Source organism: Ailuropoda melanoleuca, chromosome 7 (genome assembly GCF_002007445.2).
Source record: "Ailuropoda melanoleuca isolate Jingjing chromosome 7, ASM200744v2, whole genome shotgun sequence".
Taxonomy (NCBI): Eukaryota; Metazoa; Chordata; class Mammalia; order Carnivora; family Ursidae; genus Ailuropoda; species Ailuropoda melanoleuca.
The window spans coordinates 25,048,466-25,073,221 of record NC_048224.1 but is presented as its reverse complement, the minus strand read 5'-3'; the positions used below and the strand labels follow the sequence as shown (position 1 = coordinate 25,073,221).

General features: G+C 43.6%; 1 protein-coding gene across 6 annotated transcripts in view; it reads right to left on the bottom strand.

Moving 5' to 3' along the window:
* The window catches only part of UNC13B (unc-13 homolog B), a 220,767-nt gene that overhangs the window by 10,686 nt on the left and 185,325 nt on the right, over window positions 1–24,756 (bottom strand). For all 6 annotated transcript variants that reach the window (XM_019809869.2, XM_002929194.4, XM_034664078.1 and 3 more), the window contains 15 exons: window positions 24,551–24,597; window positions 22,045–22,123; window positions 19,787–19,861; window positions 19,066–19,285; window positions 16,426–16,653; window positions 15,698–15,839; window positions 13,629–13,798; window positions 13,053–13,168; window positions 12,567–12,730; window positions 10,098–10,248; window positions 8,448–8,516; window positions 6,983–7,072; window positions 6,512–6,640; window positions 4,290–4,417; window positions 3,573–3,658 (listed from right to left, as the gene is read on the bottom strand). In XM_019809869.2, the coding sequence (XP_019665428.1) occupies window positions 3,573–3,658; window positions 4,290–4,417; window positions 6,512–6,640; window positions 6,983–7,072; window positions 8,448–8,516; window positions 10,098–10,248; window positions 12,567–12,730; window positions 13,053–13,168; window positions 13,629–13,798; window positions 15,698–15,839; window positions 16,426–16,653; window positions 19,066–19,285; window positions 19,787–19,861; window positions 22,045–22,123; window positions 24,551–24,597 (1,894 nt within the window). The remainder of the gene's footprint in view (window positions 1–3,572; window positions 3,659–4,289; window positions 4,418–6,511; window positions 6,641–6,982; window positions 7,073–8,447; window positions 8,517–10,097; window positions 10,249–12,566; window positions 12,731–13,052; window positions 13,169–13,628; window positions 13,799–15,697; window positions 15,840–16,425; window positions 16,654–19,065; window positions 19,286–19,786; window positions 19,862–22,044; window positions 22,124–24,550; window positions 24,598–24,756) is intronic.

Genomic DNA, 24,756 nt, shown 5'->3' with positions numbered 1-24,756 from the left:
GCATCTATCCATTTCTTTTACACAGTCATCTGCCTAGGTCTTGTTCCCACCATCTTTAACCTGGATTACTACAATAGTCTCCAACCTGGTCTTTCCTACTCCAAACCATTTTCCACACCATAGCCACAGTGAGTGGCCTCTCCACGTTATACACCTGATCATGTCAATCTCTTGCTTAACATGGGATTGCTGTTCAGTGGCTCTAAACTGCCTTAGGTTGGAGTCCAAAAGCTTAAACATGGCTTACCACCTCCTTTATGATCTGGTTGCCCTACTTTTCTATCTTCATCTCCTATTTATCTCTTCCCCCTACACTCTAACCTGCTAGTCACACTGAACTACTGCTTCCAGTTCCCCAAGCATGACATGTCTTTCTAGACCCCATATCTCTGAACATACTCTACCTAAAATGTTCTGTCTCCCTTTCCCATCACTACTACCTCCCTTTCCCACTAGCTAAGTCCTACCATCCTTCAGGTTTCAGTTGTATATCACCTCCTCCAGGAAGTGTTCCCAGGTCCTTTTCTTGGTCCTAGAAGCCTTCCCAGGTGTAGATTGCACTGTTCTCCTCTCAGCACCCTATCCTTATCCGTTTTGTGGCACTTATAACTTTGAACTGGAACGGCCAATTTATATGTCTGTTGTCTAGACTGGTGTGTGAGCTTCTCAGAGGGCTGGGTCTATGCCTCATTCATCTCATTGGGGTTCCAACAATTAGCACAGTGCCTCACATAAAGAAAATGCTTAAAAAGCACTTAGTGAATGGGCTGAGGATCTACTGCAAATGGGCATGAAGAAACTTTGTTCTATATTTTAATTAGGATAGTGCTTACCCAAGTGTGTGTATTTGTCAAACTCATCAGATTATACTCTCAGAATGTTTTTATTTTATGTATGTAAATTATATCTCAATAAAACTGACTTTAAAAAATGGGTGAATGATAACATTTTCACAGTTGGAATCAACACTATCCTTTTATCATCCAGGTCTCCAAACTCCTCCCCTTGTCTTGCCCTCCACATTCTGACAGTCATGAAGTCCTGTTACAACTTCCTTCCAGTGACTATCAAAACCCATTCTTCCCTCTCCAATTCTTTGCTCTAACCCCATCCCCTCAGCCCTAATTACTACATCATCATCTTCAGTCCCCGCTTCTAGTCTCTTCTTGTTCTAGCTGCCCCATTTTCCCCTGATGTGAAATCTTTTAAAAATGCTGGGTGATTTAAAAAAAAAAATGCTGGGTGATATACTCAACTTACGAATCAATGAACATTATATCAAAAACTAATGATGTACTATACTTTGGCTAATTGAATTTATTTATTTTTATTTTTTTTTAAAGATTTTATTTATTTATTTGACAGAGATAGAGACAGCCAGCGAGAGAGGGAACACAAGCAGGGGGAGTGAGAGAGGAAGAAGCAGGCTCATAGCGGAGGAGCCTGATGTGGGGCTCGATCCCGTAACGCCGGGATCACGCCCTGAGCCGAAGGCAGAGCTGTGCCACCCAGGCGCCCCTGGCTAATTGAATTTAAATTTTAATAAAATGCTACTTCCCAGGGCTCCTGCGTGACTCAGCTGGTTAACTGTCTGACTCTTGGTTTTAGCTCAGGTCATGATCTCAGGGTCATGAAATCGAGCCCAGCATCAGACTCTGCACTAGGTGTGGAACCTGCTTAAGATTCTCTTTCTCGGGGCGCCTGGGTGGCACAGCGGTTAGGCGTCTGCCTTCGGCTCAGGGCGTGATCCCGGCGTTGTGGGATCCAGCCCCACATCAGGCTCCTCCACTATGGGCCTGCTTCTTCCTCTCCCACTCCCCCTGCTTGTGTTCCCTCTCTCGCTGGCTGTCTCTATCTCTGTCAAATAAATAAATAAAAATTAAAAAAAAAAAAAAAGATTCTCTTTCTCCCCCCACTCCCCACCCACTCACAAGCTCTCCCTCTCGCTCTCTTGCTCTCAAAAAAAAAAAAAAATGCTACTTTGCTCACACTGCATCTCTGCTAATGAGCCTGTGGGGTTTCTTATTGTCCTTAATAAGATTTATTCAGTGCCGAGTAAATGCCAAGCAGTATGCCAAGCATGTTGCACATTACTTCATTAGCTCAATGAAACAGATGCTATTATCACTCCCATTTTACGGATATGAAAAGGCGAGCTCACAAAAATTGGGCTAAGAACACACTGCTGATTAGGTGGTGAAAGTGAGATTTGAAACCAGGTCAGCATTATTTCTTTCTCTTAAAGCAGTTTTCAATCCTTTTGTGTTTGTTGTAAACATTAGCAGAACTCCCCTTTCAAAAGAAATCTCACCTAGAACCCCATATAAGATTGATAAAAGCAGAACTTAACTGGCACCAGGTGAAAGGCCTGGAGCCCATCAACCCTCTCCCCCTACCTGGATATTTCCTTTTCACTCAGCTCCTAAGATACCTCTGTTTGAAAACCTCTGCCCCACCTCATACTATCCCTCTTGTGAAACTGATTCACTTTTCACAAGTATTTATCTTCCCCCACCCCCTGAAACCCATCAGAGCTGGGATTCTTCAAGAACTTGGACCATACTCCCCCCCCCCCCCCTNCCCCCATTAGGCTTGCTGAGTGCTACCTGGAGAGGGAACAGGTGACTTCCTCACTGGCCTGAAAGGCTAAGGCCTAGACTACAGCCCCAAGCTTGAGCCAGTGTGGGCAAGAGGCAGCCACTGCTCTGGGACAGAATTACAGAATGTGCATGTACAGTCTCTAGCTATCTCAAACTTTACACAGATCTTCAAGATTTCCTTCAACCTCAAAACTTACTGTTCCTAAACCTCAAGAGTTTAAGTGAGGGCTACCCACTTTCCCTGCCACTCCACCAAAATAACAGATCCAGACTCTGATTTGTCCTTGCCTCAGACTGCTCCCTTTCCTTGTAGGTCCACTTGCACAGACTGAGGAGACAAACTAACGTATATAAACAACAGGAATGGCAGCTAAATAAGTAAACACAGAAGGGTACAAGTGGGAAGGTTGGATACAGGCAGACAGTGATATCTTTGTGAACCAAAGCAGGAAATGAATAAAAGAAAAAGCTGAATGAACAAGATGAATAATAATTTGTCTGTGACACTGCTTTATAGGAGAAGGGAGAGAAGAAGTATCTTTCTGGATTTTTCAGAGCAGCTTTTAAGGAAAGCCAGGCTAGGCAGTCTCTAATAGAAAATAATCTTATCTGTGTATTTAAGGTTCTATGATTCTTTAAAACTGTAAAGCTAAACTTCACAAGACCATACTCCAGGAAGGGGGCCACTTGAGAAGACCCAGCATGGGATGAGTTGATCTTTGGGCTAGGGAAAGTCTTAAACAGGCACTTGCTCTAAAGCTGGAAGGGGAACTCCACATCTACACAGCCATTTCCATTATTACTTTGGCTGAACCTGCCTACCTAAGGACTCCTGACATGTCGGCCTAGAATCCCTCTAGTTTCCCATAATACCATTCACCCAGAACTTGTAATTGTTGGGAGAGGAAAAGGACAGCAAACAAGGTGCTTGGGCTAGGGGCCTACAGCCCACTGCCTTGGGCACACCCTTACCCTCCAGTGCATATTTCATGTCTTGGGCAAAGAGCTGCCACATCACTTCTGCGCTGACTTTTCCCACATTCAACTCCTGAGGAAACCTGGATGACGGAAGAAGCCACAGTCAGAGAACAAAGCAAGAGCTATTTGATTTGATTCCAAAGATAATGTGCCTAATCTCTTGGAGGTCGGACTGAAGAGAGGAGAAGCCTAGGAAACAGGACTAGGCTCAATCTGGAGAAAGGGACCCAGGAGCGAGTGGGAGGATAAGTGGGGGCAGAGGATCCCCTCAGGCAAGGTGGGCCCAGGGAAGAGGATGCCCAGAAGGCAGGGAGGTGAGGCCCAGAAGAGAAGGGATGAGGCTAGAAGGCAGGCCCAGGCTAAAGAAGGTGGATGAGAAAGTGCAAGGAGGAGGGCATCAGCCCACTTTATTCACAGTGGACAGACACATACACACATGGTCTCTGGATCCCCTGGGACTCCTATGGCAGCCATTCCCAGGGGCCTCTCATTCCAGGGAGGCTGGCTCAGTCTGGGTAGGGCCCCCCATTATGTTTCCACACATGTCTCCAGAAACAGTTACTCAGACAGATACAAAGAACAGAGGGACAGACGGACGTACAGGAGGAAGAGGTGGCACTGCAAACACACAGAGATAGGAAAGAAAGAGGCTGTTAGACAGATGGACAAGCCAACCACCAACCACACAGGACCAAGTGGGTTGATACGCACTGGTTCAGAACGAGTGTGTAGGAATTCTTATCTTCTTCTATAATGGACACAATGAGCGTGATGAGTTTGGGCCAAAAATCCAGGTTTCGAATGCTGGGTCCTTGTTCCTCTGGAGGTAGTTCCTGTTTCTTGTTCCAGAGGAGACAGTGAGAGTCAGAGTAGAATATGGACAATGTCTCCATTCTTCCTCTTTCTCTTCCCCTCCCCATACCCTCTCCTCTAGAATCAGGTATTCTTCTTCTCCTAGAGCCTATCTTCCACAAGACTGCCCATGTTCTGTCAGAGGGGTGACTGTTGGGAGGTCCTTATACACAAAGAGTCCATCCCAGAGAACTTCTCTCCCCAGCTCCAGGGCACTAATATGATAAGCTTTGTCAGTCTAGGAGACATAAGGATGCCTTCCCCCCACCCCTCCTCATTCTCTCAGTAGCTATGAGTACAGTGACTCCTCAGCCTAAGTAAGTTTCCCCCTCCAGCCTCACTAAATAGGTCTAGTTCCTTGTGACCCCCCCAGTGGCAGTCTCCTCTGACACTTCCCCTACATCATCACACTTAGAGATACACATCTCAGCTCTGAGAAGCTCCTTCAAGTTCTGCAGGAGCTACTGCACAGACCTAGCATGCAAGTGGGTCCAACCTTCAGTGGGTTAAGGACTTCCCTTAATCTCATGAATGCTATTAGGAGGAAGACTGTATCTAGGAAGCTATTTGCCTAGCTGTATAAGAAACGGTCTTTATGAGCCAAGAATACTCAATGGGGATCAGATAGTCTCTTCAATAAATGGTGTTGGGATAACTGGATATTCATATGCAAAAGAATGAACCTGGACCCCTATCTTATACCACTAACAAAAACTAACTCAAAATGGATTAAGGACTTAAATACAAGACTTGAAAACATAAAACTCCCAGAAGAAAACACAGGAAAAAAGCTCCTTGACAACGGTCTTGGCAATGATTTTTTGGATATGACACCAAAGTATGAACATCAAAAGCAAAAATCAATAAGTGGAACTACATCAAACTAAAAAGTTTCTGTAGCACAACCCCCCCCCCCAAAAAACCCCACAAAATGAAAAGGCAACCTACAGAATGGGAGAAAACATTTGCCAACTTTATATCTGGTAAGGGATTAATATCCAAAATATAAGGAACTCATATAACTCAATAGCAAACAAAAAAATCTGATTAAAAAATAGGGAGAAGACTTGAATAGACATTTCTCCAAAGAAGACATACAAATGTCTAGCAGCAAGGGGTGCCTGGATGGCTCAGTCGGTTGTCTGAGTTCGGCTCAGGTCATGATCTCAGGGTCCTGGGATCAAACCCTGAATCGGGTTCCCTGCTTAGCTCTTTCTCTCTCAAACAAACAAACAAACAAACAACAACAAATGCCCAGCAAATACACGAAGAAGTATTTAATATCACTAAACATCAGGAAAATGCAAATAAAAACCACAAAGGGATGTCACCTTACAACTGTCAGAATGAGTATTTTCCAAAAGGTAAGAGATAACAAATGCTGTCCAGGATATGGAGAAAAGGGAATCCTGGTGCACTGCTGGCAGGAAATGTAAACTGGTAGAGCCACTATGGAAAACAGTATGGAGGTTCCTCAAAAAATTAAAAAGAAAACTACTCTATGATCCAGCCATCCCACTTCTAGGTATATATTCAAAGAAAATGAAATAACTATCTCAAAGAGTTATCAGTACCTCCATGTTTATTGTAGCATTATTCATAAGAGCCAAGACATGGAAACAACCTAAGGTTGAATAAATCTCAGAAGATCATGCAGTGCAGAGAGAAGTGTCAGAGGGAAAAGTTAAATTTCCACAAGCTGGTAGTTCAGACAGACAACTATGGATCTCAGAGGAAGCCAGCGTGGAACAAATTAAGCTTGGGAGAGAAAAAAGACTCAGAGATGGACTGAGAATTCACTTACTCACCCCCTAAAACTGCCCAAATTTTGGTTATTTACTTTAGCACCAAACTAAAACTTACTAACTTGTGCTCAACTCAGTTATGTCACATCTTGTCCAATGGTCCCTATCAATTCACAAATGTCTCACATGGTCTAGAAGGTCCTCACTCTACTTTACTCACCCTCAAGAACATCAAGGACTTTGTCCTGAGCTCCCTTCCACCATAACCACAGTAAAGGAAAACCGGGGATCCAAGAGCCACTGACAGTTGGTCCCACCTGATCCTGAACCTCTTACCAGCTGGTACTGGCGACTGTATAGGTCATGGCAGTTGTTGAAGATATACTCATATGTGGAGTTCAAACAGGCCTTGACACAATCCTTTACCACCTGGCTGGCTCTTGGAGGGCTCTGCAGTTCTTGCACCTGTCAATTAATAAAAGAAATATGGGCCCCTGGTCCTGCTCACCTGAGTGGGATCTCCTCCTAGAATTCCCCTTGAACTACTCCAGATCCCATCATCTCTTGATGAGTCCTTGGGCCTTGCCTGAGGATGAAATTGCTAGAATATCTGATTGGGAGAACCGCCCAGCCCATCCCTTTTGATCCACGGTCTTCTCAGATGTAACCCAGGGAACAGGTGTATGGCAATGTGGACTTAGAGGTGATGAATACTATAGCCTCAGATTGTGCCCAGTGATTCTTATTCTCCATGTTCCTGTGGCCAGGTGCCCAGTCCATCACCATCTGGCCCTGTTTATGTCTTACCTTCATTCTGAAGAAAGTAATGCTGGTCAGCAAATCCACTGTTGACTTCAAGTCCTGAAGCCGCTCAGGGCTTCCAGCAGGGAAATTATTCTGTTGCAAATTTAAGAAAGGAAAAGAAATATGAAAGCCTTCCCTGTCAAAAGCAATGAAATAAAAAGCTTCCTTAACTGCTACCCGCTGGGATTTTCCCCAGTTGAGCTGAACAAAAAAGCTGTAAAACTACAGGTCTCCCTCTCTTTTCTATTGACACAGACAGCCCCTTGCCAAAAGCAGGGGTTAATAATCCCCAGCCCAGTAAGCAACGCTTCCTACAGCAACCCTACTTCCCATGCAATGTGTGAGCATTTGCACAAATGGAAACAGAGACACACACACACATTTATATATACACATTTTTCCTGGGTAAGATTCTTACACCCAAACAGTTTGTTCTTCAACAGTTACAATGTAACTGTATATTCTGGAATATAAGTGGAGCCACAATACAGACCAGACTGAGATCAAGGATATATAGTAATCAAAGCAAGGGACGCCAGCTATTCCACCTTCCCTCCAGAGCCAGAAGATGGCAGAGCTCTGAGCAGAACTGCTTTGGAGTGAGTTCCTTAGGACCTTCCCACCATGCCTCACTTCATTCCCCTTGGCATGAGTTTTAGGAGGAAGCTGCCAAGGAGAGCTGAAGGGAGATGTTGAGCCACTCTCCATTTTAAGGGTTGCTTTTTTAAACCTTCAAATGGCTACTTATATACCAAATATAAGATATACAGTCAACTCTCCATTATTCATGCAAATGGAGGACACTGAAATTGCAGATAATTAAAACTCCACTTCTTTTTGACTTTGAGGTTATTTTTAAACTTACTTTTTAATGTGGTTATATTGCCTGTTCTGGAAATTCACAACACTTTAAAGCAAGTAACAAAGCCATTCTAAGAAGATCTAACTTAGGAAGAATTGGGAAACTGCCCATTTTCCTGTCCTGCCCTGTCCCTGGTACCCACCCTCTTAGTCTATCTATTTCTTCCCTCCATTCTAGGGATGGACATGACCCCTGCTACAAATCACTTGCCCCTTAGCCAGAGTCTCATACTTCCCTTAAAAATAAGGAGCATGAAAAAATACAAAAAAGAAATATAAGTATCTAATTTTTAAAGGGGCATTTCTGGAAGAGATTATCCTCAGGAGACCCCTAATGAGAATGTCATCAGAGTCTGTTACAGTAACATCAGTATGGTTGGAAAGCCAACTGCCTATAAAAAACAGCCACACCTGCTATTTACACACTGCATGGTCTTTGGAGTTTGGAGAACCACAGACGTCAGTGGCACTGGCCATGTACGTAGGTGTGATGACAGGGATCAATTTTCCTTGCCTTTAATCTTTATAGCCAAGATTGGACTATGGTCTCTCTAGACAGAGCTTGATATTATCTGTTATTCCATCTCACAGTCATGTCTTTACTCACCCTGTAGGTAGAAAGGTCAATCCTCAGTGAGTTATGCAGCTGGTCCAGTAGTTTCACAAATCTCTCTTTCTGAGGGTAGGAAACAAATAATAGGAAGAGAGAAATAATCTGAGTTCCCTAGTCTGTAGCAGAAAGAGAACCATCTCTGGGTGAGGAGGAGACATCTGTTTAGGGACACATCCTATCTCATCCCCACCCATGAGAAGAACAGACAATGTAACAGAGGACTGGGATAGGTGGCCCCTGTTCCATCTCTTAGCAGCTCTGTCTCAAACTGGGGAATCTTCCTCACGCTGGCAAGGGGACAGGGTGTCCCCAGAAGAGAAACAGCTCTTTCTATATAAGAATCAACAGGAGATGACCCATGGATCTCCATCCCTTTGGGACTCTAAATCCTCTTAGTCAAATAAAAGGAAATTCAAAACACATTCTCCAACTTGCTCCTGAGTCTGTGGTCTCCTGACTTACCTTCAGGCAGCTCTTAACAGTTAAATAGCCACAGCCTACCAGTAGTAACAAGAGGGAAAAACAGTGATTTATTTGGAAGGTGATCAAGCAGACCTGACAGGGTTTCTCTTTAAATCACGTCCCACAATATTTTCCTTAGTTTATACTTTTTAAATGTTAACATAAATAACATACACTATTTTAATTTTTTAAATTATTTTTAATTAACATATAATGTATTATTTGTTTCAGGGGTATAGGTCTGTGATTTATCAGTCTTACACAACACCCAGTGCTCACCACACTATTTTAATAGTTGATTTTTATAGAAAAGGTATAATTAAATGTGGAATCACATGCGTATAGGCTGTTGGTATAATACGCATTCCTAGAATTCATATACTGATTACATGATAGATCATTAGGTCTTACGTAAATATATATAATGGGATGAGATAATGGAACATATATTTGAGTGGCTTAATCAATGATGTTACTTCATCTACAGAAAGACGATCAAAATAAGAAAAGGTGGTTACTTCTAAAAAACAGGGCTCAGAGACCCCGTAGATTTGGGAGTATCAGTAACGTTATTCCTAAAGAGGTAATCTTTGTGGTTGGTCAAAGATATTTCATTCGGTTTACACTGAGCTTATGTCAGATGACATTCTGAATAACGATTCAACTTCTCAAGTAGCTTAAAACCAGGAAAGGGCATATCCTGGATAGGGTAAACAGTCCAAACACTAGAAAAGGGATAGGCTCAGGAAATATTGGTATCTTCACTTAGATATCAGTCTCATATGAACTTGAGCGGTATGATTCAGAGAGAAACAAAATAATGTTAAGAAAGGTCTACTTGTGGACTTGCAGGACTAAGGAACATGGTGACTCAACCAAGTTCTTGGCCTAGAGAGGCTCTGCCTGAGCCCAGTGGCACCGCTGAAACCATAGTGGTGCTATTCCACTTTCTCTCATTTATCCATGTCTGAGGAAAGTCCATTAGTAAGTCCACCTATCCATAATGAAATAAGGAAGAGTCTATTAGCATAGTCTACACACCCATAAGGAAACAAGTTCATTTATCTAAGTGGCAGCTCTCTGAAATTTAGGCATATCAAACAACTCTATAGTACCCACTGGGAAAAATCAAACTTTATTAACTGATAAAAATGAGTAAGTATGTTTTTTCATCACACTCACCCCAAAGTTGGAAGCTGCAAAGCGATCAGATGCAGAGACATTGGTGGAGGCAGTTGTGTGGGCATAGTAGGCATTGATGTTGGCCAGTAAGGTGCTCATCACTGCTGGCACACCAGGACACATGTACTTGGATGACAAACACGCAAAGTGCCTGAAAAATAGCATCCTCGGCCTCAAAGACTCTTCAGGGCTTGTAGCAAAAACCAAGTAATTAAAAGAACTCACTGGTGTGTATGAAGCTTCCAGTAACCTTGGCATACAAGGATCTTCATAATTATTCATTCAAATATAAATTCAATGAATGCCTATCATGTGCCAGGCCCTGTGCTAGGTGCTAGAATCCAAAGATGTGATAGCCTGCCAGAGAAGCAAGTGTTAGAAGGTCAAAAAGCCAAGGCATGCTAGGCAAAATGACTGTAGAAATATACAAGAAGATCACCTCAATCAGAATGGTTGGGGGCTGGAACGGATTAGAATAAAGTTTCTCAAAGAAAAGTTGGTTGAACCAAGTCTTAAAGGATTAGTAGGAATTAATCAAATGGAGAAGTGTGCAGGCAAAGGGAAATTGCATTGCAAAAGACAAATATATTCATGAGAGACTGATTCATTTCGGAAACCTCAGTTATGGCCACTGTTCAGGTATTTGTTAGAGGAATATCAAGAAACAAGAGAAGAGAAGTAACCATGGAATAGTTAACAGAAAAGTTTATCCTCAATTCCATGGTAAATTTTAACACAAAGGTGCAGTGTGATCAGATCAGTCTTTCACAAAGCTCCCTTTGATGATAAATTGGAAAAGAGGACTTGGAGAGAGAGGAGATGAGGACAGAAAGAGCAGCTGAAGAGTTACTGCAATCATTCTTTGGAACAGAGAAATAGTTAAGAAGATGATTCTAGAGCAAGATTGGGTTTGAATCTCAGCTGCACCATTTACTCAATGACTTTGGATAATTACTTAAGCTTCTCTATGCTTGTTTTCTTACCTGTTAAATGGGAAAGATAATGATACCCCCTCACAGGGTTAATATGAGAATTAAATAAACTAAAATTCATAAAGTGCTTAGACAAGTGCCTGGGACATAAGGAAATGCACAAGGGAGTTGTTGTTGTTATTATCATTATTATTGTGCTATAGCAATAGTGATAGGTTAAAAACATTTTTAGGAGATAGAATCCAGGTTTTAGAGTTTGGATGTTGGGAGTTAAAGGGGCAGTAATAATTAAGAAAGAAAAGTTAAGGTCGACTCCTAAATTTGTGTGGACACCTGCCTAGAAAATCGTTCCATTTACTAAAATACGAAATATAGGAAGATATCACATATTTGGTGGAGATGATATTGATGTGGAATTTAGCCATACTGAGGAAGCAGCCGACAATGGATCTGAAATTCAGGAAAAGGTATGATCTGGAAAAAGAAATTGGAGTCCCTAGCCCAGAAGTAGTGGTTAAGGTCACAGATTTGGATGAGATCAAACAGGGAAAATGAACAGAGTTAGAATGATAACAAGGCCATTCTCAAAGCTCATTCCTCATCATATTTCTTCTCTCCATCTATAATGAACTTCTCTTAATTTCTTGAATATTCTATGGTCGGCTGCATCTCAGCATCCCAGCACATGCCCTACCAGAAATGCTCCTCCACCTTTCCTGTATTTCAAGACTCAGTTCAAGTGTCAACTCTTTAATGGTTTCCCACATGCCTTCCCTAAAATTTTGATGCTCTCATAATACCATGTTATTACTTCTACCATAGCACTTATCATATTATATTGCAATTGTTTGTTTACTGGTCTCTCTTTCCTACTAGACTTAGTTCCCCAAGCACAGAGGCCCCATCTTATTCATCTTTGTGTTCTCAGCACCTAGCACAATGTGTGGCACATAAAAGGAACTCGATAAAAGTTTGTAGAATAAATGAAGCACATCCAGGGCAAAAGTTACCCTCTGTTCACCTGGGGCTGCTTCCTGAGCACAGCTCTAGTGGCAGTCTCATCCATATACAAATATGTTCTCTCATAGTAGGCAAAAATTTCCGGCACAGGAGTCCTGGTCAACTCCAGACACAGACGCTTTCCCTATAGTTTAGTGACCTCTCTGACATCCAACCCAATCTATGAAAGCTTGTCTATCACACACATATACATAAGCACACATGCGCTATCTCCTCAGGCCTGTGATGTTTGGGCAAGTTTGTCCTGGCATACCCTTTTACACCCTTTGCCCTTCCTATCTCTGAACTCTGGGGGAGAAAGATATATACATTCTCCCTGAATTCCTGATAAACATACTCCCTTTATACATATATTTTCTTTGCCTTGGGGCACAGACCCACTTCACCTCAGCTCAGGGAGGAAAGCAACAAATCACCGCATAGTACCCCACTAAGGACCTGTTCACCCACTCAGTGTGCCTTCATTAGCCTCCCCAAGAGTTAGCAGCCACTTCCCAAAGCCCCAGGGGAGCCTCACGTCATGGCCTGATATATGGACTCGATGCCATAGCGCATGGCAAATTCATCCACAATTTCTTGGGCAGTCTCATCAAAGTACACCTTCCACGCATCGTCCCCTCGAGCCTCAGGGATCAGGACTCCTCCACTACCCTGAATGTCTGTGAGGTAATGGAAAAGGTTCTGCAGGAGACAGAGCAAAGGAAAGAGTTAAATATATATTAAAAACAAAATCAAAAACTGGTGGTAAAGTCCAGAAGAATGTGAATAAGGTTCCAAAGAAATTCTGTCTTTCAAGTCATTGCTAGTTCCTTGTGTGGCCCCAGTAGGCTGCTCTTACTTTAGTGAAAGAGAACTAAGGCTGAGACTATTATTTGGGCTTTCCAGGGTAGCACAGGGAATAAAAAAAGGCCCCAGATCTTCAGCCATCCAGTAATCCCATTCACTGTCAAGGGCCCTTCCCAGCATAGCTTTCTGACACACCATCTACCAAGGGCTGGCTCACCTCATGGAGACACGTATACTGCACATGATACGGTGCTACCTTCTCCTCCCCCTTGATCTCCACACTGATTTGTAGTCGGATAGCCCCTGAGACAGCTGATTTATCTGTCCTCTTCTCTAGGAAGAAAAGAAGACCAGAGATTGATACTAATGCAACTACAGATAACACAGACAGCCCCTATCCTGGCTTAACCCAAGGAAAAATAGGCACTGACCCAAGGGTTCACTTAATAGGGGAACTTACTCCAGCAACCACATCATCTACAAATACCCCAAATATTCCCTGTAGAAATTCTCTTATGCCATTAAGAGAATAGGGAGCTAAAGCCATAAGAGGTGAACATGAAGATTAAAGGGACTTCTGAAATCTGAAGAATGTCTAGCCAGAGTGAGTTCCAGCCACTTCCATACCTCTGTCCCCCATCTCTACTCATGATCGGTTCTCTGCAGGTAAGGCACATTCTGTATAGAGGAATGTTTTAGGGACTGAGTGATGGTTTTAGTAGATAGGATTTTCCCCAGATTTTCCATTCATGCTGTCCCTTCTCAGGAAGTTTCTCTGGTTCTGTTTCCTTACCCAAGTTGTACCAGACATCCATCTCGCCACTCAGTGTCCGAACCTCAATAATGGTTTGGCCAAGGAAATCATCAGACTCTCGCTTTAGCCGCTGCTTTACTCTCGACTTGATGTCATCATCCTCATCCCATACACGTACCTTAATGCGGTCAGAAGAGTTGTGGCACTCACTGTGAGAGAAATAGGCAAGCTCTGTTAGGGACCAATCAAGCGGCACCCATTCCTAATACTTCCAATTCCCTCCCAAAGCTCCATCAACTGTACTTGAGGCCCTGCTGAGGAAGAGGAGTCAGGGAACAGTGGTACTAAAGTTCCAAGTGAGTCAAACTATCCTAGTCAGCCTGGGTGGCTCTACATACCATTATTCGTCCTTATTTCCTTGACACAAAGAAGGCGGGTGGGGGGAGGGGAGAGTAATTAGGGACAATTCTGATTTCCTGTGCAACTAGCTGTACTGACAATACCAACAGGTGGACAAATGCTACAGAGCCCTAGGAAGCAACTGCTAGTTCCCTTCCCAGAGTCAGTAAAGGTGTTAATGTTCATGATATGTCCATCTGGTCATATCTGCTTAGCTTTCCATCCAGCTTCCCCATTTATCTAAGCATGTGCTTGGTGAAGTTCAATCATTCTTTAAAACCCAGTTGAATTGTCATTTTTCTCTATGATGTTTGCTTTGGAAAAGGGAATTTGGCTAGGTACTCCATGCTCTCCTTCCCTCAAAGGTGCTTACTGGGTCCTATTGCCTCATACAAGAATTGTACTTGATAGAATTTGCTGCTTTTTTCCTCTGTGTTCTTATAATATCTTTGCACATTCCATTAAAATACTATAGTATAACTGCTGGTCTACTGAAAAATAGACAAATCAACAAGCAGCTTCTTGAAGGCAGGGATTGTCTTACACATTTTTTTTTTTAAGATTTTATTTATTTATTAGAGAGAGAGAGAGAGAACAAGCAGGAGGAGGGGTAGGGGGAGAGGGAGAAGCAGATTCCCTGCTAAGGAGGGAGCCAGACATGGGGCTCAATCCCAGGACACTGGAATCGTGACCTGAGCTGAAGGCAGATGCTTAACGAACTGACCCACCCAGGTGCCCCATGTCTTATACATTTTAGACAAACAATATCATCTACAGTGTCTTATACAGAATAGGGGTTTAAGAATATATTTGCTAAATGGATAAAAGCAGGCAAAATTGACTACAGAGCCAATTCATTTAGAATCAATCATAAAAAGAATTCAAGCAGGAACCACTCAGATTCTCAAAGATACAGGTGCTCCCCCTAGTAACTACTGCCTCTGGACTGGAGGCCAATTGTACTAGGCCCCAATCCCTTTCCACATGAGTTGTCCAGGGAGCCAATAGAAGAAGGTCTCTACATAACCAGCCTGCTTAGCTAATTCAGACTCTAAGTCCTGGTACTAGGCCTTAGGGGTGTGACAAAGCATCTAGATTCTCCAAACATTACTCCATGTCCTAGACTAGAGCTTGCCATTTTTCAACAACCATCCCTTACTGTCTTATGAAATAGTCTGTAAGAAAGTGAGACCATGGGAAAAGGAGTAGGGGTAAGAGCTGAGGCAGGAGAAAAGGCAGAGCCTTTTAAGGGAAATGGAAACTTCTCCAAACCCCAGATATCTATCTTCAAGCCAGAATTACCCAGTTGTAGGGCACGGACATTCCTTCCCAACTCTCCAGAAGAATCTAATCCTTCCTAGGCAGGATGGCAAGGCTGAGAGGTACACAGTAAGGTGGTCAGTCCCTGGTTTTGTCACTAAGCAGTAGGAAAATCCTTCTAACACTAGAAAAAGCAGTATGGAGTGCCCAGGGGCTCCTTTAATAGCCCTAGTTAAGACAGGCCCTGGGTAAAGTAACCCTGATACAATAGTCCATGAAAAGAAACCCAGGAAATAAATGGCTGCTGCCCAATTGAAGCCTGTGAGAAATCGGTTTTCTCCAGTGCCTCTGCCCCATCCCTCTTAGGGTCCAAGCCAAGAATGATAGGATTTAATGCTGCTTCTAACGTACATGCAGTCCCAGGTAAGACAAAGCCCTCTGTGACTTACAAATGGAACTTCTCTTCCCAAACAGGATTCAGGTTCCCAAAAATAGTCTTGGTACGCTTCTTGGTTTTGCCCACTTGTACAGTCACGTAAGGGTCACTGGATCCGGTCTTGTCCTTGGCTTGTAGGCCCTGGGCACACACCACTGCAACCCAGTTACAGAGGAGGAGGCTTTAAAGTATGCTCCAAAAGCCAGAAGTCCTCCACAGCACCACTCATATGTTTTCCATCTTAGAGAAGTCTCTATCTGCTCCTTGCAAGGGAACGTTAATCTCAGTCCTCCACATCCATGCTTAGTCCTGGGCCACCAGTCTTTCTCTCAAACGTTGGCCCAAGAATCCCACCTCCTCACCAGAGGCCTAACTGACCACTTACCCCTATATTGATATATACATGCTTCAGCCACATTCACCCAGCTAGTTTAACTATTCCCTGATCTCCTACCTATCTTGTTTCCCCCACCCCTAGCTCTTGTAATATGAGACTGTTAACCAAGTATATAACATCAGATTATTACCAAATCCTTCATTATCATTCATATCACTTGTAGGTGCTGGCCTTGCTCTCCCAATACCTGACAGCACCAGGTCTAAGAGAGAAGGAAGGCCCTCCCTCTTCCCTCAATTCTATCTTCTTTCTCTCTAGCCCCCTGCTCCCTCAAACTCAGGATGCTTCTTCCCCAGGTTCCTCCCCACAACCTAGGCCATACTCTTAAACTTTGGCCTACTCACCAGTGATGGTAATTTTGGCCGACCATTTGGAGGTGCCATCCAGTACACTCTGCTTCACTGTTTTCATCTGTTGCACATGGGCAACTTTGCCCACAGTAAAGACATCTCGGATAACCTCAAAGATCTCTGGCTTATTCCGCTCTCGGATCTTCATGCGGTCCTTCATGGCCATGATTATGTTCTGGGTCCGGTCCTCAGCTCCATGTTTAGAACTCTTTTCTGCAGCCCCTAAAGGATGGCCAGAGACAGAAAGCAAGGTAACCAATAGGGCAACCACCAGACCAAGGGTCAAGCTGAGTAATGGGGCCTGAGAGAGGTCACTGAGAAGTGGAAGAAGCTTAAGACTGGGACGGCTCTGGGAAAAGTTAATCAATATGGGACTTGCTGAAGTTTAATACCTGGCTAGTGGAATTGAAGCAGCAAAAACTTGATAATTATTATTGGGGTCTATTATACTATTCCATTTAGATATATATTGAATTTTTATCAAAAAAAGAAAGAAACAAAAAAGTGTAGCTTAACTTGAAGTTGGCCTTGACTTTCTTCTACCCCACGTGGTGGCTGAGAGGTACTGTTCAAGTTTAAGGCCAAAATACCACCAATGGGTATCTCAGTTATCAGGGAGGTGGGTGGATGCACATGACAACTCCACCAATTTCATCCAACTTCCAAGCCATGATACAGATCCCAGAGTTCACCACAGCACACACCGCATTCTGCCTCAGGACTCTAATGCCTTTAATCTCAGAAAATAATGTAGTATGGTAAGAAAAGTATGGCCTTTGGTATGAGACAGAGTTGGGTTCAAATCCTCACTCCACCACTCCTAGCTGGGTAAACCAGTTTCCTCTAAGAAAATTGCACTGAACTCTCAGGATTGTAAGAAGCATTATGTTAGCATATATAAAGCCTGGCATCTAGTAGAAACTCAAATAAATGGTCACTTTTATTGTTACCAGCACATTATCCTGGCAGAGATGGTGAGGGCCATCTTTCCCAGCTGTGACCCCAGATAGCTCATCTAAGAGGCTAGCAGGTTTTCCCTGCTGCCCTAAGGATTATGGCAGAACAGACTCCTCTGATATATTTCACCAAATGGGCTTGTCAGAAAGGGGCCCTTCCTTCTTTTACTGGCCCTGCAGACTGGCTCTTACTTCTCTTACTTCTATTCTCCAAAGGCTTAGGCCTTTTCTATAAAACCTGGACCAAAAATTAAGGGCAACATCTGCATCCTAACGCTGGAAAGATGGCAAGTGGATCTTCTGTGGCGGGAGGCCCACAGTAGGGCATTTCCTTCCACTCTGCACTTCACAGAAGACTTAGGCAAAAGATATTTTCCGATAAATGAAAAATGACCTGGGCTGCATCCCAGTCTTGCCATTTAGCTAGCATATCCCATGCACTGCTGCTTCCTTGGACTGGGACCTCTAGAAGGCCCTTGAGAAAAAGGTAGACACCCTTGCTACAGAGCAGCGTTTCAGGTGTCCAGCAAGCTGCCAATGCAGTCTGCCTGGCTGCTAGGACTCAGCAATTAAAGCAAGAGTCTGCTGGCACCTGTGCTTGTCACCCCCTTATGAAGGGTTTGGGCAAAGTCATCACCAGCGTTCATATTCAGTCTTTTCAGACCCCCATCTCTTCCACCACTTTGTTCTACCTGTCTCTACATGTCTGCTGTAGCCATGCCACTGGCACCAATCTAGGCTCTTCACAGAAAGACATTTTAAGGGAACAATTCTTTGAGGCCTCTCTCTGGGCCCCATTTACATCACATATCTTTCCTTGGGATAATGAAGTGCTTATGAGTCTAAAGGTAAACTTCCTCTCTCCTCCCACAATCCTTGAAGCTTTCATTCCTATGGCTTGGCTCTGAATAACACCTGGAAGACCTGAAGGGGCAAGAAAATACTTTCCTACATCCCTAACCCTTGCTCCTCCTGAGGTCTAGCCACAGCGGTACAAGCCCTGCAGGAGCAGAGCAAGGAGCAAGAACTTGGAGGGCTACCAACTCTTTTGACAGAAACTTGTTGCTTTTCCTGCTCCTATTTGCTCTACTCCATGATGGCAGCACAAATCACATATTTAGTCAGGGTCTTGGGAGTCTGGCACACTCTTCTCTGAGACCTCTGCCTAATCCATTTGATGCTTCTGTTCCTGGCACCATTGTTTAAAAGCTGCATCTATAAGCAAGGAAAAAATGCTGCCTTTCCTGGGTCCTAGGGTCTATACTTCAAGACATTCTTCTGCGAAGCGTGGAACCTCACAGAACTCTCTTTCTCATTAGTTTTGGCCCCCAATTAAACATGCTCTAGTCATTTGGGCAATATGGCCACTGCAGCGTGTACCCTACTCAAGCAGATTCTGGGATCATCTGAATCCTAGAAGAGATCTAGTTCTCCCAGAGGGCCACAGAAAGCTTAAAAAATTTTTTCCTAAAGGTGCTTAAGAGAGTGCTATAAGACCTGTTATTTGGAAAGGCAATGCTCCTTGACTCAGGATCTTACTTTCTCCGAAAAAGAAAGAGCTTCACAATGAGGTAAACCAGAGGAATGACAGTCTAGCCATCCTAGTTCTTTGTTGCAAGACTATTTTAGAGAGGCCCTGCTCCCCCTGCTCTACACCTCTCACCACAGGGGCACTCACGCTGCAGGCAGTCGGCGTTGAGCAGGTCCTGGCACTTCTCATGGCACTTGACTCCACACTCGCTGCAGCGCATGCCCTGGCGGGCAATGCCCCAGAGCAGACCTTCACACTCATAGCAGTAGGTCGGGGTAGTGGCCGTCCAGACCTCAAAGTTGTGGGGTGTGGTGCACGAGATGGGGTAGATTAAGGCCTGCAGGGTTTTCTTATACACATGGGATTTCTGAAAGACACATACCCCGTCACCCACCAACAACTTTAGGTCTCTGCTGAGAGATAATAGAACTGAGATCCTTGCAGGGTAATCAAGACCCTGGTCTCTCCTCTGGCAATAAAGGAGATACTCTAGCCTGGCCCAGCCCATAGCCAAGACTGGAAGGAAGAAGATCCCCAATGTCATGTGCTCCTGGTCATCAAAGAGAGATCTGACTTGAATGCTACATCTGAACCTTTTCCCAGCATTCAAGCTTTCTAAGGAAACAGAGGGTACTACCCCCACCATAAAACCCTGAGTTCATTAGTCACATACTCCAATGTGAGACTTGGTCTTACCTCTGTTCTGGCCCCTTGCCTCTTCCAGTGTGGAAAACTTAGACCCAGAGCTTTTTATCCGTTCCATTAACAATGTGTACCCAGCACTCTTGAATTCTCAGTTAGTATGGCTATAAAGATGATAACCAGTTTTTTAGGCTAGTGGACTCATGAAAGCCCATGGGTGACTTACCAGCTCTTCATCCTTGAGAGAGGTGCGTGTAGCCATTGCAGAAGAAATCCCTGCCTTCCGGGACTGGACCAATGACTGAGAGAGAAGACCTGCTGTCAGCCTTGGCTACTGCCAAGGGCTGGCAAAGTCCTAGGAAGGGAGTTTCAGTGACCAAAGTGACTTGACTACTTGACTTACTACCTTCTCTCTAATTTTACTGTCATTCACAGGGACTGCCCATGGGTTCCAGGTAACAAGAGTCCCAAGTTAAGATCTAAAACAAAAGACCCTCAGGACTGTTCTAACAATGTCAGAATGGCACTTCTCTCAGGGTGCCTATCATCCAAAGAGTTTCTCTTTCCTTCCTTATTGGTAGGTTTCCTACCCCTCCTTTATAGGAAGGCAAAGGAAAATGACAAGTTTAGAATTACAATAGGAAATAGGTCATTAAGAACAGAATAAACACTGTCAGAGTCATATTTAAGAACCATCACTGAGAATGATGCCATGCTATCCTTTATCCCTGGGTACCACCCCATACCCACACAATCCCAAGTGGTTATAGAGACCAGCAGCCCAAATAAGCAGGACACTTGGGACACCTGGCAAGTGAAATACGCAATGTAACCTCAGTCATTCAAGGCAGGGAATTAAGTCTGAGAGCTGGGACTGCTCTGCTAGCAAAGCTGTCATGTAAAGGAACCTAATGTATCTGCCAAGCCCAGGCTTTAGGGACAGCCCCTGCAGAGGCACATGGTTTCCCTAAGGCAGTGGACATTGGGCAGACAGAAGGTATAGTATCAGCCTAAGCAGGAGAAAGAGTTGGGAGGGGCCCAGGTGGTTTGAGATGTGGATTCTTACGGAGGATGGAAAAGGGCTCTGGAGACACTCACCATAGCCTGTGCAGAGGACAGCAGAGAAAGGAACAACATGATGTTAAAGCCTCCCCCAAGAGCATGAAAACACTTGCAGATGCAACTGAGAGGCTCTTCCCTGTAGTCTAATCAACGTAGGGAACAACATCCCAACCCCCTCTGCCTCCAACCACTAAAAATTATGTTCAACCCAGCCACCTGTCCAGGGCCTAGAGCTTCTGCTCTAAGGAAGAGTTATGCCAGAAAGTGAAATATAGGCAAGGTTAAAACATGGAGGACGGGAGCAGGAAATGACTAAGACACTGCTATCCAACTAGTTAAGCAAAGAGAAGCTGGTGTACAAGAGAGAGGGGGTGGGTAGAGGTGGAGAAAAAGTAGGAGAAGAAAAAAGAGATGGAAGATAATGAGAGAAAGTAATAAAGAAGAGAGGACCTCAGAACTTATCCTCATCCAATCGCATCTTGATAGTAAGAGGAGATGTACATTAGAAAGAGGAAAAAGAGAAAGGAGACTTACACAAGCAGTAGGAAAGAAAGGAAGGAAAGGGGAAAAAAAACAAGAGAAAATGGCAGAGGATAATTCCTTTCAGCCAACTAAAGACAGAGAAACTGGTGGGGGGAAAGAGAGCAGGGAATGGAGGAGAAATGGGAAATGGTATGGACAGAAAAAACAAAATACACTGAATGGTCGGGGGGAAGAAAACAGGAGCAGAAAATACTAATAAGAAAAAGGTTTAAGTCTTACTGAACTTCTAGCTTTAGAGCTCTAGGACTCTGGGAAAGTCTGGGCTCCACTCTACCCTCACTACCCACTAGGCTATGGAAAATTCCTTGAGTTGATCCTGCCACAGGAGACATGACCCAAGTTGGGACCTTCCAGTCATTCTGGAGGTCCTGAAATCAGCTTTAACTCCTAAACTTGTTTCAATTCAATTCCATAATTTTTTTTTTAAGTCATTACCTCTCAGTGCCAGACACTGAGTTAAGTACTAGAGACATAGAAATACTCCAGAAAATCTATCTTAGGAGGAGACTGCCACTTGACCTCTACGGAATAGCATCAGTCATGCTCATTATACACTAAACTCAATGATCTAGGTCAGGGCTAGAGGTAGTTTCCATTCCAGATCATCAAAGAAAGTTATAGAGACACCTAGAGGAACAAGATACCTAGAAAACTACTCTGGAGCCCAGCTTTAAGGGCCCAAGCTATAGTTCCAGGTAGGAGCTTTAGCTAATGAAGAACCTGGGGCTCTAATGAGGGAGTAAGGTAGAACAGGTCCAACTAAGGTCTCATCACCAAGTCTCAGTAAATTTTAGATGTTACATCTTCAGACCAGTATCTGTCACTAAATGGACCACTACCAGTGCTAATAATACAGCAAGACTGCAAAAAATCACTCACCAGATCACTGACAAGCGGCAGTGGCTTCTTTCTGCGTAGATCTGGCATGCTGTCAATGCCATAAAGCCCTCCAGCTGGTCTGAGGAGAGAAGAAAATATGTCAGGACCTCCAGTCCTGCCTTATTACTGGCAGGTGCAGTGTTCTATTCTTCTTGCTCACCCTCTCCCCAGAGGAAGATGAACTGATTTCCACCATGTGTTTCTGAGAGGGGTAAGGAAGACACAAAGTGAGAGAAATAAAGCCATGGAATGATGAGCAATGGAATCTGCTCTCAGAGTGCCCTTCTGAGTCTCCTTCTATAGTTTTAACCAAAAATCAAGAGCTCTTTTATCTCATAACAACACTTCAAGGCACCTGTGTTTATGTGGAAGGCCCTTGTAACTCCATAATGCAAGGGGGAAATTGGTAGTTAAGAGGGCCCCTCCCCATGCTCAGGCCAGAGAACTGCTCCCCAAAGATAAGTGTCTCCTAGTCTATGCTAGAAGCCCATAGGAATGGCTCTACAGAAGAGCAGCTGCCTAAGTAAGCAAGACTGCTAATGACATGTAGGAGATGGCCTTCTCCATCCTGAGTAAAAGAGTCACCAGTTCTGTCCATCCGATCCTCCTGAAGAAAAAGGGTCTCAAAGGAAAGAGGAGCCTGCATAACCAAGTGGAGGCAGGGAAGATGGGATAGAAGACTTTCAAAAGGCCACTTAGAGGGGAAAAAAGACCATTCGGGAAGGAAACAACAGAAGAACTCTGAAAGTCTGGCCTAGCCCTATGGATACATCGCAGGGACCAGGAAAAAAAGATTACAGCTGGAGCAACTGGAGATTTCTAAAACTTTTATACCTTTTCTATGCTTATTAATTTTGTTGTTCTTTGCCATTTCTTCCATAACTATATGCAATAACAATAAAGAGAATGTCCTAGAACACCATTCTCACAATGAGATAACCTGGATTTTATCACCAACTCTTCTACTAATTCACTACATGTCCTCTGCCAAAATTACTTCCTCTCTTTGGGTCTTGATGCCGATTCTATAAAAGGAATAACTACAAAATTTCTCTGACCTTTTGGAAGCTGTCATTCTGAGCCTCAATGAAAAGAACTCATGTACTTGGCCTTAATGAAAACAAGGAGAAGGGGAAGGTGGTTAGGGAGTTGGGTGGTACACCATAACTGGTCTGAAAAGAGATGTTGCAGAAGAGTAAGTACTGCCAGTTAGCTATATAGGCAAAAAATGGAGCCACAAATTAGATCAAGGCCAAGAGTTGCAACAGGCAACATGATATGTTGATTTCTAATAAACTAGCTTCCTAAACACAGGAAATGAACTTTGCCTTCAGTGAGAATACCAGACCAAGAGAAGTTCTAAACCTGTGACGGCTTTGAAGGAACAAGCTGAAGAAAAGGAAAGACAACAACAGGGAGGCATTTAGAAAATCACTGCATAGACCCATTTAAAAATAGCATAAAAATTTAAAAATAAAAATAGCTTAGATATGTTCCATTGTCATGTATGTATTTTACAACCATTAGAAGAAAAAAGCTAAAGATCTGAAGAAGGGCTGTAGAAAAAGCAACTGGTACCACAAGTTTGTGGCTAATTCTAAAAACTAGAGTATGTACCACTTAAGGTTTTTGCAACATAAATGAGCTTCAGACAACAGAAAAAAGGATAGTTCATTCAAATGACCAACCCTTGATTTAAAAAAGACAAATCACAAGGGAAAGGAGCATGTAAACATACAGTAGATAACTTTATGATCTGAACTTATTTCTTCCCTTGTCATAAAGGACAGGAGGCATCCACTGGGAACTCTCACGTCAGAAGGCCTTTATGGGACAAGGAGAGAAGGAAGGTCCTGAGAAATAATGGGCAGTTTATGTGCCAGGGGGAGGTGGGGGAGGCACTTAAACTCTTTCCTCTCTTAAGAACAGTCAGTTACAGGCAGCAGTTGAGCAACTTAAAATGACTCTCTGCTGCAGTCACATGGGTCTGAGACTCCCAAACAAGAAGCACAGACAGAACACACTCAGCTCATAAAGGATGCTACTTATGTCTTGACTCGAGTGGAATGGAATAAGTAGGTGACTCACAACAGTTGAAGTCAGGACAGAACCCAGAGAGTAATCTAATCAACTATACTATCAACAATGGAATAAAAAAGAATTGTGTCAAATGCAGATATTTTTCTAGCTTCCTCTTTCTTCTACCTAAAGGGTATATCATTACTAAGATGCAATAAATCAGAATTCTAGAGGTAAGGCTAGGAAAGCCCCAAAGCTCCCTTCCCTGCTCCAGGGGAACCACTCCATAAAGCTCTCTCTTCTGTCTCTGAGGAATCAGAATGCAGAGTTCTCTCCTCTCCCCAGAGAACCAATCAATCTGTATAGCAGAGGCTCTTCTTTCTCAAGGATCCAACTTATGGAGTTTTCTCTACTGCTTCCCGGGGAAAAGCTGGAAGTCACATGAGAGACTATAAAATCCATGGAAACCTTGTAGGGAATCACTTACCCTTCCGGGAGCCACTGGGGCAAGGAGGGGTGACCATCATCTGGAATCTTTAAAAAGAGATAGAAAAAAGTTAGATACTAGGAAAGATGGGAGACAGCCATCTTTCTTTGGTCAGGCAGTGAGCAAGCGGTAAAGTAGGAAGCTCAGAGAAGTGTAGGTTACATACAAAATGTGGTAGACTGATGTCTAAGCCAATGCCCCAATCA